The 16,147-nt window shown below is 45.4% G+C and overlaps 2 protein-coding genes across 2 annotated transcripts; both read left to right on the forward strand.

Moving 5' to 3' along the window:
- Positions 1-10,489: 10,489 nt before the first annotated feature.
- LOC147483452 (uncharacterized) lies at positions 10,490-11,719 on the forward strand. Its single transcript, XM_086579565.1, has one exon. It carries the CDS (start codon positions 10,490-10,492, stop codon positions 11,717-11,719), a length of 1,230 nt encoding a protein of 409 aa, XP_086435691.1.
- A 1,703-nt stretch (positions 11,720-13,422) lies between these two features.
- On the forward strand, positions 13,423-14,469 carry LOC147483453 (uncharacterized). The gene has a single exon (XM_086579566.1). The coding sequence runs from the start codon at positions 13,423-13,425 to the stop codon at positions 14,467-14,469; it is 1,047 nt and encodes a 348-aa protein (XP_086435692.1).
- The last annotated feature ends 1,678 nt before the right edge of the window (positions 14,470-16,147 follow it).

A 16,147-nucleotide genomic window follows, 5' to 3' on the forward strand; every position in this document is an offset into this window, starting at 1 on the left:
AAGTGGAACGAATTTGTGACTCCACTTTATTTCGATAGAATTGAGAGTAGAAACTTTGATAAATATAAGCATCATAAGATAGTTTAGTTTACTTACGTTTTGAATTCATCGTTCATTTCGTAGGTAAGCTATTCATTTTATCAATTATCACATATGCATTTGGATATCTTCTAGATTGGCCCTGGCAGCTACCGCTTGATTTTGAAGGTCAGTGGAACTAAATCTAGGCCAGCCTTTGAGAGCTTTCTTGAACATCTTTAATTTCTTACAAAGCATGAGAGATGGATTTCCTTGTCTAGGAATAGACCATCACTTAATAAGAGTGTCCTTGAAAGAAAGATTTATAACCCAGTAATTACAGAACCTAAACGGGGCCCTGCATGAATAAGAGTTGGAGATCGAGATAACTGTAAGCGAATGGTCGGAAAGACCTTGCGGCAAAAATTCCACTCCAGAAGAAGAAAATTGAGTAGCCCATAAGGAATTGATAAGATACATGTCTATCTTAGACCATTTCCTCATGGAACCATCACCATTGTTAGTCCAAGTAAAGAAACAGCCACTGGATTTATGATCATAAAAACTTATTGATAACCGTAAAAATAATATTATCCTAAATATTAATGTTAACACTAATACGTAATCCTACCGTTCTTACGTTTAAATTAATTCTTCTTACTCTCAAAACATAATCATGCAATATAATGAGTAAGGATTCGTCCACTCTTAACTCTCTAGACTTAAATCGAATTCAACTAATCAAACCCAAAAGGAACAATGGTGAGAGTAATGATTTGATGTGAAATTTCTATTCTACCGTTCCCATCACAAGAACAATAATAACAATAAGACATAATTAAATTAAACTGAAATTAAAACTAATTGAGAACTAAGATTGTGAATAACTAATTATGAATTTAAGACAACTAAATCTAAATAAGAATTTAAGCAATAATCTAAATTGAAATGAAGAACTAATACTTTATTCTAAAAACTAAATATGATTCTAAACTAACTAATTGAATGAATGTAAAAAGACTAGATCTAGATCTATCTTTTTCTAACCCTAAACTCCATTAACATTAGCTTCCTAACCTAACTACCTACCTAACAACAAAAAGTCAAACTTTTGTTTTTATACTTTCAGATCCAAAAATCGTGCATGGGCTTGGAGCCATGTTTTGGGCCGAAAAATCGGGCCCAAAACCCAATTTCTTTAGTCCAAAATGGGCTATTCAGTTACAGTTGGCTTCGACAGATATTTCGTCCACTTTTGCTCCTCTGATTGGGTCAAGGCTTAGACCATTGGAAAGCTCTTTCCGAGCCGATCGTTTTGACCTAAGATACTCCCAATTCCGAGGTCTGAGTCCAAAGATACGGCCTTCGGAAGTTCTGTTAACTTGTGCACTGTTTCTGCCCGTGTTGACTTTTCAGCTTTTGATCGGGCTTTACAAAGACTTTGTCTCCTTGAATCTTGGCCTTTATTCACAGAACTCCTTAGCAACCGACCTTTGCTCCTTTATCTCGCTAAAGTGGCACATTTCTGCACATAATAGACTTTGAAGCCTGAAATGCATACAAACACGTAATCAGTATTAACTCTTAATTATTACTCACATAATTGGTCTAAAAGTATGATTGTTAAAGGGTTAAAACTACAGTTTTGGGCTCTTATCACTTACAGTGTTGAGAAAATTTGCAAAAGGAGTAGCTTCCCTAGGATGCACCAAGTCAGTACCAATCCTCTCATGATAATAGAGGACATTGTTAAAATCACTAGCCACACACCAAGGACCCGAGAAGGATGAGTCAAGATTGATGAGATCTTGCCAGAGTATCAACCTTTCTAATCTATTATTGCTTGCATAGACTGCCATAAAATGAAACACTTGTCCTGAGGCAAGGATGGTGACCTAAGCATGTATAAATTGATCGCTCTCCAAAATCTTTTGAACCCCTAGAACTGAAGGATCCCATGAGAACCAAATGTGTCCAAAAACTGCATTAGAGTAATTGTGTTCAAACTTCCAAGAAGGGCAGCAGACCTTGCTAATACTCAAAAATTTTGCTTGCCGAACTTTAGTTTCCAAAAGGAAAAAACAAGCTAATTTATTCTTGATTCTGAAAGCATTTAGAGCCTTCGCTTTATTCAAATCATTTAAACCCCTAACATTATAAGTGCATATCTACATAAGATCATCTTTTGTTTTTTCCTTTGTTACCCGAGCCTTTGGCCCTTCCTCTACCTCTTTTTCCTGAGCTCTGCAGTTTTTGTTGTTGTAGTTGGGCTCTAGTCACAACTTGAGATGGCATTTGCAATCTTGTGACTTGCGAGGAGGTCATAATATGATCGTCAAAAGGTTCGTCATGCGTCTCTGAGATGTCATCATCTATACCATCCTCTTCAATCACTAAGGCTGCATACGCATTATTGTCGACATTAAATTGGAAAAGTTCTTCTTCTGTTAAGATACCTTCCTCCTGTTCAAGGACTGATTGTGTCTGTTCTTGAGTTGTATAGACCACAACTTCTTTTTCTCGAGTGTTTCCACTGTACTGAGCAGATTCTCGAGAGAAGGAAGGACTGCCTGAATTTCTCAAAGTACTAAAGGGAGAATTGCCAGGCAAGCAGTTAAACGATGAGCCATCAGTGGATGTTCTAAGAAGCCGAGAAATATGAGGAGTGGCTAGAAGAGGGCCTAGTGAACTGGAATTATCCTCATTATTTCGTGAGAGAGACTGGATTGGCCGAGGTAGTGATGGGGAGGAAGGGGACCTCACTGTCGCCATTGTAGTACTAGGAGATTCCCTAGAGACTACTGCATCCATGAGAGAGGTAGGAGATCTAGCTGATGTCCTTGCAGTGCTAGGAGATTCCCTAGTGACTACTGCATCATTGAGAGAAGATACTACTTCAGAAACAAATGGAGTAGTGAAGTTCTGATTAGTGGCATCTTGCGTGCTTGAACGAGTGACTGGAGCTGCAACAGAGGAATTTTGTTCCCGTACAAGACTTGTTCTGGGAACCCACACTTGGGTAGGAGCTGCCGGGCATTTAGCTGTTGGGTGTCCAAACCTACAACATCTAGTGCATGATGGGGGTTTCAAAGGGTACCCCACATCGACATAAACATGTTTGCCATGAATCGATGTTGGAAAATCAAAGTTCAAAGGTATTCTAACACAGACCTTTGCAAAATTGAGCCTTTTCTTCATAGAAGTTGCTCCATCCTGTAGGAACCGTTATGATTGCATCGAATGACTACGAACTGTGAAACACCATGCGCAGCAGAATAAAGGTGTTCACGGTTTGGTTTAGAGTTCATACCTTTAGATCGGCTGTGATTTTTCTGAGAATCCAAGATCTACGAAATCAGCAACCTCTAGATCTTCTGTTGTATTCGTATTCTTAGAATGGACGTTGTGTGGGCAACGATCTTCCAGCCTCTTCTTTCTCTCTTGGCCTCTCTCACTCACAAAGTTAGAACCGATTTTAGATCTATCTTTTCTTGAGCAAAACCCGAGTTTTTCTTATGTAAAAAAAACGGCTAAAGAAAGAGGTTTCTATTTATAGGCTACAACAGGGACCATGAGGAGAAATTAGGGTTGGGCCTCCTGACGGGCTTGGGCTTCCCATGTTCGCCCAGAACACACGACCCAAGTCCATCAACAAATGGCTTATTCCACTAAAGGCCATTGTTGCACTACCGCCCTAATCCCAAATTATGTGTTACGTTTATGGGCTCCATATTATATGTTTGTGGATCTCCCCATGTTTAAGATATCGAATGTTCGTTGATTAAGTCAAGTTATTGACAACTACATTAATCAACTTCTTATGTCCTTGAGTAGTACCACTCAACCTCATTGTCATGTCAGATTAAATCCACCTGCAGGGTTTACATGACAATCCTTATGAGCTTCTCAAGGGGACATCATCAACCCGACTTCTCGCGGGTCAAGGATTCCTTCTATAATCAACATCACAACTTACATACAATGTCATTACCCAATCCATCGAGTTTGTTGATTCACAAATGAATCTCACTCATTGATTCCTTCTAAGTGCCCGTTATTATATCCGGATTAAGAGGACAAGCATCCATAATAACAGAGGTGTTTGTTCTCTTATATAGCCAGTATAAAGAGAAACAACCTCACTTGGTCCTGTTCAATACACACAAAGTGTACTAGTGTAATCTTGTAGCCAAGATAGACTAATACCAGATTATACTACAACCGTACCAATGGTTTGTCCAAATCCATCTAGGTTGTGAACGTTTACTTATACTTTATAAGGTACTGATGATATGATCTTCTGTGTGTCACCACACACTATATCATCTACAACATATATTATTAGACGTATGCATATAACTAATAACATATATAATATGCATAACATTTGCCCATATGATTCTCATTCAAAATATAAAGAATTAGAGTTAATACAAAAGTAATGTTTTTAGTATATAACCCTATCACATCCATACAGAGAGGACCCCCAATAAGATTGGCTAGGAAAGATAATCCCTTCTTAGTCTATAGCTCTTTCAGAACTTTTGAAAGTTTTGCCCAGATTGACATAGTAGAGACGTTGTTCCTTTTACTTTCCGCTTTCGGTGACCATGGCATAACGACAAAGATCTTGCCAGCAATAAAGATAGGACCACCTTCAAAGACAACTTGCTTGTCTTCAGAAGTAGATAAACTTATGTAAAACAAGTCCCTGTCTGTAGTAATATCCATAGACCCTTTTAACTTCCAGGCTTTCTCTAATGCATTCTTAACAAAGGGAAAACTCATCCTTTTGTCCAGGAAATAACCTATTAACACTTCTTCCCATTCCACAATACCCTCATCAATAATATCCTGGGGTACTACTGCTGCACCTTCATCAAAGGATGGAGTTCAAGGTTCTAAGACAAAGTTAGAAGGTGCCAAAGTCGAGTTGGCATTCTGAAAAAAGGAGCTCCAGAGGAATGGTTGAGGAGGGGACGATGTTGTAGCCATTGAAAGGAAGGAACTTGAGATAAGAGAGAGATGCGAATCAAGCCTTGTGTTCCAGTCTCTGAAGAACTCGCACAGTTAAGCTGCGGAGGATTTTACCCAAGACTGGAAAAAAAAAAGACACTCCAATTTAGAACACTCACTGTGGCCAGTGATGGATTTTACCCGAAGTGGAATGAAAAATGAAGAAGAGAGGATAAGCTTATACACCAAACTAAACTTTTTGACTAAAAGTAGCAAAAAAAGGAGTACAAAATCATTTGAATGACTTAAGTTATGTCACTCCCAATCACCAAGAAATGGTCCCCATTTTTACTTCAGGATAGATACTTAAGTTATTTATTAAATTTCGATATATTAGTATAAAATAAGCAAGAAATTGGGCTAAAGACCCATTTTTGGGTTTAAATCACCCTTAAGGACGTCCTGACTTTGAAATCACCATTAGAACAAATTCCAAGTGAAAACAGCTTAAATAATCCGCAAGGACAAATAATATTGACCGGGCCGTTTTTATGATATTTTCATTTTGATTACCAGATATGCACATTGGTGTGCATATTGATCTTAATTTGCATGCAAAACTAACAAGAAAGAATAACATAACAAGACATATTTGCATGTATGCACACTAAATGTGCATAACACAATATGGAGGTATGCATACAGATTATGTTGCATGCCCCCACTAGGAATGCACAATCTGTGTGCATGCCCCAACTAGGTAATGCACACTGAATGTTTTTTCTTTTACATAAGGGTAAATTGGACCTTTTACATCCTGGTCTTTTACGGTGATTTTTAAAAATGGTTGTTTTTATGAATGATTTTAACTGTTGCAGATCCATCTGCGAACACTTTCCATCCGTTTCTCTTGTCCCAAGGGTCTAAGAAGTCCTGCTCCACATTTCTTTTTAGCTCCATGACCATCTCCTCTCCCCAGGGGGGATCCTCTGCTGGGAATTCAGCCACTTCCTGTGCCTTCTCCGCAGTCCTGATCTGGTATTGTATCTCATAAGAACTCAGCATCACTGGCCACTTTAACATTCTTCCAGACTTCTCCGCCTTTAACGCTTGTTTCAAGGGAAAATTTGTTACTACCACCACCGAATGTGCTTTGAAATAGGGTTTCAACTTCAAGGCCGAGAATATCAATGCCAGCGTATACTTATCAACTCTGCTATATCGGGTCTCGACATCCAATATGGTTTTACTCTGGAAGTAAACCGGTTTCTCTACCTTGTCGATGACCCGAACGAGAACTAAACTAATCGCATATTCCGAAACTCCCAGATATAAATATAATTTCTCTCACTATTCCGGCCGCGACAACAAAGGGGCCTTACCCAAATCCCTCTTCAACTCCTGAAACGCCTTTTCATATTCCATTGTCCATAAGAAATCCGGTGTATTCCTTAGCAATCGGTACAACGGTCTACACTGGTCCGATGATTTTGAAATGAACCTGTTCAAGGCTGCGACCCTTCCCGCTAGGGGCTGTACTTCTTTGACGTTCTGCGGTGATGGCATCTCCACCAAGGACCTTATATGTTCAGGGTTAGCCTCTATTCCCCGGTGATTGACAATATAACCCAGAAACTTCTTTGTGGTCACCCCAAATGTACACTTCTCAGGATTGAGCTTCAAGTTATTCGTCCGCAATATACTGAACATCTCTTTCAGTCCCTCCAAGTGTTCCTCCTCTGACATGCTCTTCTCCACCATGTCATCTATGTATATCTCAATTCCCTTTTGGATCTTGCTTTCAAATATTTTCTCTCCCAACCGCTGAAAGGTGGCCTTGAGATTCTTCAACCCAAACAACATCCTTGTATAGCAACAGGTCCTACCTTCCACCACAAAGGCCGTCTTCTCCTAATCAGGTCCGTACATTGCGACTTGATTGTATCCCATTGAAAATATCTTAAATCCCGCAGCTATATCCACCAATTCGTCTACTCGCGGCATGGGATAGCTGTCTTTGGGACACTCTGAATTAACATCCGTAAAGTCAACACACATGCGGACCTTGCCATTCTTTTTTGGTACCGCGACAATGTTAGATAGCCAATCTATGAATGCCACTTCTCGTATTATCCCCGCTCTTTTCAATCTCGCTACCTCCTCGCGAATCCCCTCGGCATATTTTGGTCTAATGCTTCACATCTTCTATCTCATCGGCTTAGCATCTTCTTTCATGTGTAACCTATGACATGCGAAACCTGGATCTAATCCCGTGACATCCTCTATTACCCACACAAAAACATCCTTATTTTCAGACAAGAACTACACCAAATTACTTTTCCATTCCTCAAGCAAATTTGCACCCACTGCCGTGAATTTTTCCTCCTCTCCCTTCCCTAAGTTCACTATTTCTATCTCGTCGAGGGTCTTCGGTCCCCTGCTGACTCCGCCTCCCCCTCCATAGAGGCACACTGTAATTGCTATGCTTGCCTCTTCTTAGGATTCGATGTCTCCCTTTTTGTTCCGCGGACCAATCTTTTCACCATCCCCTGATGACTATTCTTGGTCGTCACCTGATCGCCGCGGACTTCATGCATACCGGTGGTGGTGGGAAACTGAATCACCTGGTAATATGTGGATGGTACTGCCTTCATCTCATGGATCCATCGCCTCCCTAGAATTGCATTGTACTGGGATTTAGAATCTACTACCATAAATTGGGTGAAGACCGTCACCAGTCCTGTGGTGACGGGTGGTAAAATTTCCCCAAGGGCTCAGTCACACTCCCACCCCATATAAGTTGGTGCGTGGAGGTCTCAGCTGCCTTGGATCAATTCTCATTTCTTCCAAAGCTCCCTTGAACAACAAATCCACTAAACTACCGCAATCTATTAACACCCTCTTAACCATGTAGTTGCCCATCAATACAGTAATGACTAATGCATCCTTATGGGGAGAATCCATAGTTCTGAGATCTGTATTGCTGAATACAATCTTATCTCCTCCCTCTGCGGTCCATGGATTAGGTCGAGTGTGGTCTGCTACCTCATTAATTTGCTATATACTCGCGGTTCTCCTCACCCTGTCTCGGTGTGCATTTTGACTCAAAACCTCCCCACTAAAAGTCACATTAATGATTCCTAATATCCGGCAGTGAGGTGACACCTGTTCCTCGTTCTGTGACCCCCTCACAAATTCTCTCATCATCCCCTTCTCTACTAGCCTCTGAACTAGCCATTTTAATGCGTAATAGTCATTAGTCTTATGATTGCGTACCTGGTGATATGCGCAGTATGGCTTGTTAGGTATCTCTACCGGCATGCTCCGCGGTCCTTCATATCCCTGAAGGTTCTTTATCAAGGGCAAGATCTCACTCAGTGGCCTGTTTAATGGTGTCTGTTCCATCTCGTGGTATGGCTTTCACTCCCTATTCTCCCTCCGAATCCCCTCCCGATTTCTCTCAGGCTGCAAAGTGTTTTCGCAACGCCCCTCACTCCCTCTTTCTGATGCCTCCATTCTCCGATGTTCCCCACCCTTCTCCAAAGATAACATAACCATCCCTGCTTTCCTGGAATCCTTCTGCATGGTGTCATCATACCTTATGTATTTCTCCACCCGAGGATACAATTCGTCCAGGGTCGCGATCTCACTCTTAGCCACGGATTGATGTACTCCCGTTCCCGATCGTAGACCTTTTTCAAATGCTATTACCGCTGTCCTCTCATCCAGGTTTTCAACTTTCAGCATCTCAGCCTTGAATCTGCATAGGTATTCCCTTACTAACTCCGTGGATCGTTGCTTAACGTTGAATAAAGCCGCGATATCCACCACCCGCCTTTTCTAATGTATGAAATGAGCTATGAATGCTTGCTCTAACTCTTGGAAATTCTTTATACTCCCCTCCGGTAACCTTATAGTACCAATCCGACGCCCGTCCTTTAAGACTAGCCGGAACATCATGCACCACAGTCCATCGTACCGTGCCTCTTGCCACAGAGGCATCAGCTACCAAAAATGATGAATGTGATCCGTTGGATCTCCTTTGCCATCATATCTCTCAAACCGCGGCTGGGTGAATTGCTTCGGCACTTCGGACGCCCAGATGACATCTGCCAATGGATTACGATTCAACCCCGCCACCACTTGGCTGGCCGCACCTCTACAGCTTTTCCCATGCCTCAGAATTGCCTCTCTATCATTGTTTATCTTCTCTTGGACTTGCTCCATCGTCAAGCCGATCACCGGATTTTCGACCAGATCTGGCCCACCTTCCTCATTGTCCGACTCCTCGCTTAATTCCACCCCCGCATCTTCTTCCGCCATTTCTTTCTTCCTTCTTAATCCATCATTCTCCTCTCTCAATCTCCTAATCTCCTCTTGCATGAGCCGGGTCTCCTTTGTGGCTGATCCTGCTGCTGTTGTCTTTGCCTGCTCCCTCTCTTCACTACTCACCATCTCCGGAGCCGGTTCTTGCATTACTAACTGTTTTGGTCTACCTACCCCTCTCTTCACTCCTGGTGCCATCTCTGAAGTGCTCTAAACTCATTCCCCACAGACAGCCCCAAATGTTGTAACCTCCTTTTCACTATCTCTTCTCTAAGTGCCTATTCCCCTCTTGCCCCCTGTAGTGGTAGGATGTATCAACGGAATAGGAATGGTGAATTGGGCCGAATCAGCGTAACATCTAAGTCCGCGATCCACCGGGATCGAGCCGACAAATGGGTCGCAGGATGCGAAACCCTACACATGGAGCTAAGAGGACCGCGAGATGGAGGGACAGGTGGAGGGCCATGATGGATGGAAAGAAAGGTATAAAGGGTAATAGTGGGTGAGAGAGGAGAGGAGGCGGATTCATTAACCTAGAGAGGGAGAGACCTAAAGGGAGGGGAAGAGTGAGAAGACTGAGGAAGGAATAGTGCTTAAGGGTTAGGGGAGAGGCTAATAAGAATAAGAGGGTTGTAACATTTGGCGCCGTCTGTGGGAATGCGTAGAAATGGCACCAAAGAAGGCGGTGGGTAGGCCCCGAAAGATAAGGGTCCCAGAACAGATGCCGGAAGCGGTGGTAGAAGAAGGGGAAGGACGAGAGGAGGGAAGAGCAGAAGAGGAGGCGCAGCTTATGCGGGAAGAGATTGAAAGGTTGTGGGAGGAAAATGAGGAGCTGAGAAGAGAGAAGGAGAGGATGGAGGAGGAGACCGAGGAAGAAATAGGGGAGGAAGCAGAGAATGAAAAGGCGGAGGACGAAGGGGAACAAGGACCAACCCTGGTGGATAATCCAGTGACCGGGTTAACGGCTGAACAAGTGCAACAAATGATTAACAGTGATCGAGTGGAGAATCTATAGCAAACGAGGGTCCAAACAGGTAGCGCCAATAAGTGGTGGCGGGCTGAACTGGCGAACCCACTTGCAGATGCAATATGGACTTTGGAGGTACCAAAGCGCTTTAACCAGCCGAGATTCGAGAGATATGATGGAACGGGGGACCCGGCAGATCACATCCATCATTTTAGACAGCAGATGCTTCTTTGGCAAGAGGCGAGGTACGATGGTTTGCGGTGCATGATGTTCCCGACCAGTCTTAAGGGTGGGGCTTCCGATTGGTACTACCGGTTGCCTTCGAAGAGCATAACCAATTTCCAAGAGTTAGAGCAGGCGTTTGTTGACCACTTTATACATCAGAAGAGGAGGGTGGTGGACATCGCGGCTCTATTTAACATCAGACAGAGATCCGCGGAATCGGTCAGAGAGTACCTGTGTCGCTTCAAGGCAGAGACCCTAAAGGTAGAGAATTTGGATGAGAGGACGGCGGTAATAGCATTCGAAAGGGGGCTGCGACTTGAAACGGCAGTTCATCAGTCCATGGCGAAGAACGAGATAGCAACACTGCACGAGTTATATCCGAGGGTAGAGAAGTATATAAGATATGAAGACTCCATGCAGAAGGAGTCGAAGAAAGGAGCCAAGACAGTATCGGCGGTAGAGAAAGGGGGCGAACGTAGAAAGACCGAGGGAAATAGCCGAGGTGGGGAGAGGTACCGCGGACAGTCCTCGAGGCCAGAAAGAGGAAGGGAGATAGCGCGGAGAGAGCACAGGGAGCGAAAGCCATACCGGGAGGTGGAACATGTCCCGTTGGTGAAACCGTTAAGTGAGATACTACCGCTGATTAAGAATGTGCAAGGATATGAAGGGCCGCGAACCATTCCGGCCGAAATGCCCAACAAGCCATACTGTGAATATCACCAAGTGCGCAATCACGAAACCAATGATTGTTATGCCTTGAAATGGTTAGTCCAGAGATTAATAGAGAAGGGGATGTTGAGGGAATTCGTTGGGGAAAACCCAAACCGGGAGCCCGGGCCTACCGCGGGACGAATATTGGGAACCATAAATGTTATCTTCTGCGGAGAAGCGCTGAGTCACAATGCCCACCGGGATAAGGTCAGAAAGACGGTGAGTATCCAGCAGGTCAATGAGTCCCATAGCGGGCAGAGATACAGAGCAGATTCAATGAGCGGAGATGAGAAAATCACGTTCTCCAAGGCAGACCTCCGAGGCATGGATACGCCACACGAGGATGCGTTGGTTATTACAGTGGCGATGGGCAATTATGTGGTCAAAAGGGTCTTGATAGACGACGGTAGCGCCGTGGATTTGCTATTCAAAGGAGCTCTTGAGGAGATGGGGATCAACCCGGGGCAACTGAGGCCTCCGTGCGGACAAATCTGTATGGATTCAATGGGAGTGTGACAGAGTCTATGGGGAACTTCCGCCAAGAATAACGGGCCCGTGGATGTTGTTCTCAAGGTTCATGGTGGTCGACTCCAATTCCCAATACAACGCAATCTTGGGAAGGAGATGGATACACGAGATGAGGGCGGTGCCGTCTACTTACTATCAAGTTATCCGATTCCCCACACCAACGGGAACATATGAGGTCCGCGGAGATCAGATGGCATCCAAGAATAGTCACCAGAATACAATCAAGAGGATGTCCCGTGGACCAGAAGAGGAGTCGACGAGCACTAGGAAGAGGCTGGCATAGCAATTACAGTGCGGGGCCGTGGAGGAAGGAGGGGAGGTCGAGGAGGATCCCAAGACTTTAGATGAGATAGAGATAGTAAACTTGGGAGAGGGCGAAGAGGAAAAGTTCACATCGATAGGGTCGAGGCTTACAGAAGAATGGAAGGGTAGGTTGGTCCAATGCTTGGTGAGGAACAGAGATGTCTTTGCGTGGGGGATAGAGGATGTCATTGGGTTAGATCCGGAGTTTGCGTGTCATCGCTTGCATGAGGGAGGGAGGACGCCGCCGGGAGACGAAGATGAGAAGCATGAGGCCCAAATATGCGAATGAATCTGAGAGAGGAGGTCGCGAGGCTAAAAGGGTGCGGGGATAATAAGGGAGGTGGAGTTCACGTGATCGGGTTGTCCATGTGTGGTCGCGGTCCCCAGAAAAAAAATGGAAAGGTAACGGATGTGTGTGGACTTCCACAGGCGTAAATTCAGAATGTCCGAAGACGATTATCCAATGCCGCGAGTGGATGAGTTGGTAGACGGGGACGGCGGGTTCAGCTTCTTCTTCGTTTATGGATGCATCTATGGGGTAATCGGTGTGGCAAATGTATGGGCCCGATCAAGAAAAATCATAGTGGTGGGGGCACATACCGCTATACTAGAATGCCATTTGGATTAAAAATGCCGGGCCACCTTCCGGTACATTGGGAGAGAAGATGTTTGAGGGAAAGATCCGAAAAGGCATTGAGGTATACATCGATGATATGGTGGAGAAGAGTATGTCAGAACAGGAGCACTTGGAAGGGTTGGAGGAGACATTTCAGATACTATGAACACACAACTTGAAACTCAACCCCGAGAAGTGCACATTTGGAGTCACCACAGGGAAATTTCTGGGGTATATTGTGACACAGCGAGGAATAGAGGCCAACCCAAAGCAGATAAGATCGTTAGTGGAGATGCCATCACCAAAGACAGTGAAGGAGGTGCAGCGGTTGGCTGGAAGGGTCGCGGCTCTCAACAGGTTCATATCAAAATCATCCGACAAATGTAGGCCGCTGTACAGACTATTGAGAAACACCACAGACTTCAGATGGACGGCAGAATGTGAGCAGGCATTTCAGGAGCTTAAAAGGTATTTAGAGAGTATGCCGCTGTTGTCGCAGCCCGAAGAGGGAGAAAAATTGTATTTGTACCTGGGGGTCACAGATTATGCAATCAGCTTGGTCCTCGTTCGAGTAGTGGATAAGATAGAAAGGCCGATACTTCCGTGAGTAAGACGTTGTTGGATGCGAGAAAACCAGATGATCCGGGTGGAGAAGTACACCCCGCTTTGATATTTTCAATACGGGTTGAAACCCTATTTCGAAGCCCACGCAGTGATCGTGGTCACAAACTTGCCTCTGAAGCAGGCTTTGAGAGCAGAGAAGTCGGGAAGAATGTTGAAATGGGCCGTGATGCTAAGTTCGTATGACATCCAATATCAGGTGAGAACAGCGGAAAAGGCTCAGGCAGTGGCGGAATTCTTGGCAGAGTTTCCCGCAGAGGATCCTACATGGGGGGAGGAGATGGTTTTGGAACCAGAAAGAGAAGAGGAGCAGGATAGCTTGAACCCATGGGACGAACGAAACGGTTGGAGAGTGTTTGCGGATGGGTCAGTGACGGATGCTGGCAGCGGAATTGGTGTAGTATTGGTCACGCCAGACAACAACAGGCTAGAGCTGACAATGAAATTGGGTTTCATGGCCTCCAACAACGAAGCAGAGTATGAGGCGGTAATCGCCGGCATGAGAATGGCAGAGGGCCTGGGGGTGAAGGAACTCACTCTATACTCCGACTCCAATTTGGTAGTGTGCCAGGCGAATGGAGGGTTCACGGCGAGGTGCCCCAGGATGGCGAGATATTTGGGAGTCCTGCGAAGCTGGGCGTCAAAGTTCGCAAAAATCCGCTTTGTACATTTGAATCGAGGGGAGAATCGCCACGCAGACGCTCTGGCATATGTAGCGGCGGCCATGCCAGGGTCCGAGGAAAGGACCCTCAAAGTGAAGAAGTTGGACAAGCCGAGTGTCGAGGAAGCATGGGGAGTGATGAACACCGCGGAGGGTGACGATGGATGGATGGTGCCAATCAAGCAGTTTTTGACAGGGGGTGAGGGGATGTGTCCCAGAGAAAGACGAAAGTTGGAACAGACATCACGAAGATACATGTTGGTGGGAGGGGAATTATATTGGAGGAATTTCAATGGACCGTTGTTGAGATGCTTAGGGCCGAAACTAGCTCAAGAGGTGCTCAGTGAGTTGCACAAGGGGGACTGTGGGAGCCACTCGGCAGGCAGACCAACGGTACACAGGTTGCTAACACAAGGCTACCCACGGCCTCACATGAAAAAGAGCCGTGGAATTCGCCAAAAATGTGAGAGAAGTGTCGAGGTTTTTCAGGTTGATATTGGCCCCAAAGCAGAGCCGGCCGCGACAAGGTGTGTCTAGCCCGCGGGCTGTTTTGCGATGATGGGGCCCTTGACATAGTGGGGCCGCTGCCCATGGCTCGAGGTAAAAGGAGATTCTTATTGGCCGCAACAGACTATTTTACAAAGTGGATCGAAGCAGTGCCATTGCAGCAGGTGAAAGAGGTGCAAGTGATCAAGTTCTTGTGGGAAAACATCATATGCCGTTTCGGGGTGCCCTATACTATCATTGCGGATAATGGAACCCATTTCACGGGATCAAGGGTTAAGAATTTTCTGCAAACATATCACATCAAACAAGGGTTCTCGGCCCCCTACAACCCCGAGGGAAACGGGCAAGCGGAATCCTCTAACAAAACCATACTTAACAATCTCAAGAGGAAACTGGAGGGCAAGAAGGGAACTTGGGCCGACGAACTAAATCGGGTGCTTTGGGCTTATCGGACAACCCCACGGACCTCGACCAAGGAGACGCCTTTTGCATTGGCGTATGGAGTAGAGGTCGTGATACCAACGGAAATGGTGGCAACAACCACTAGGACCACGGCTGTAAATGATGGGTCAAACTGGGGCATCCTGGCCAGAGACATGAATCTAGCTGAAGAGAGGAGAGACACACAAGGCGTCAAAACTGGAAGAATATCGGCGCCCCTCTCAGAGAGGCGAGACAACAAGAAATTGAGAGTGAGGAAATTTGTGGTGGGAGACAAGGTGCTTAGGCGAGTGACACCCAACACCAAGAAGGCCAGCGAGGGGAAATTGGGTCCGACCTGGGAAGGGCCATACGTGGTGGTCAAGGTGGGGGGAACAGGCACCTACAGGTTACAAACTGTGGAGGGCACAGCGGTGGATAGGCCGTGGAATGTAAGGTTGCTGGAAAAATTTCACGAGTAGATGTAATGGAAGAAACTGGGAATGGCGTGAGCTATCTGTACATATATAAAACTGTAGCACTTTTGAGTTAAATATTATTGCATGAGTTTTCATTGCCCCTCAGAGTGAAGGGAAGGGAGGGGGGTGAGCCCTCCAAGGACGAGAGGTCCACACTTTAGTGGGGCAAAACGAGTTGCCTCGCGAAGATGAGTTCCCCACAGTGTCGGGGTGAGAGGAGTTGCCCCGGACCTATGTGGGATAGAGGCGAACGGAAGCAAAGAGGCTTTCGCGCACTACAGGCAGAGTGCCTGCCAGAGGTAGAGAGAGTGGCGGAGGCCTGATCTGGGCGTGGGACAAGCAAATCAAGTATTCCCCACCGATGGGGGATAAATACACTAATAGGGTCCTGTTATTGCTGGGTTCATACACGAGTAAGAGTATCAATAGAAACAATCCAGACAAACAAACATAACATAATATAAACATCCCAACTAGAGGGGGTGAAAAGACAACAAAAGATAACAAAAATAGTGTGACAAAGTAGCATCAAAGGAAGCCTAGCCAGGGCATAAACAAGCTATTTTCAAGCCGCAACACTTTCACGGATCACAGACTCGGCGGCCTCTGCTATAATTTCATCCGCCGCCTCATCTATCGCCCCGGAGACCAACTCAGCGGCATCTTGCATGACAGGAGGGGAGTCCGGGATGGGCACAGAGACCTCGGGTAGGGGAGCAGCGGCAGGGGCTTCGGGAAGGAGATGACCTTCTTTGGTGAGTCGGTCAAATTCCTCCTTGACCTTCTTGGCCACCCTCTTTTCGGCTTGG

This window comes from Coptis chinensis, chromosome 8 (genome assembly GCF_015680905.1).
Source record: "Coptis chinensis isolate HL-2020 chromosome 8, ASM1568090v1, whole genome shotgun sequence".
In the NCBI taxonomy this organism is placed as follows: Eukaryota; Viridiplantae; Streptophyta; class Magnoliopsida; order Ranunculales; family Ranunculaceae; genus Coptis; species Coptis chinensis.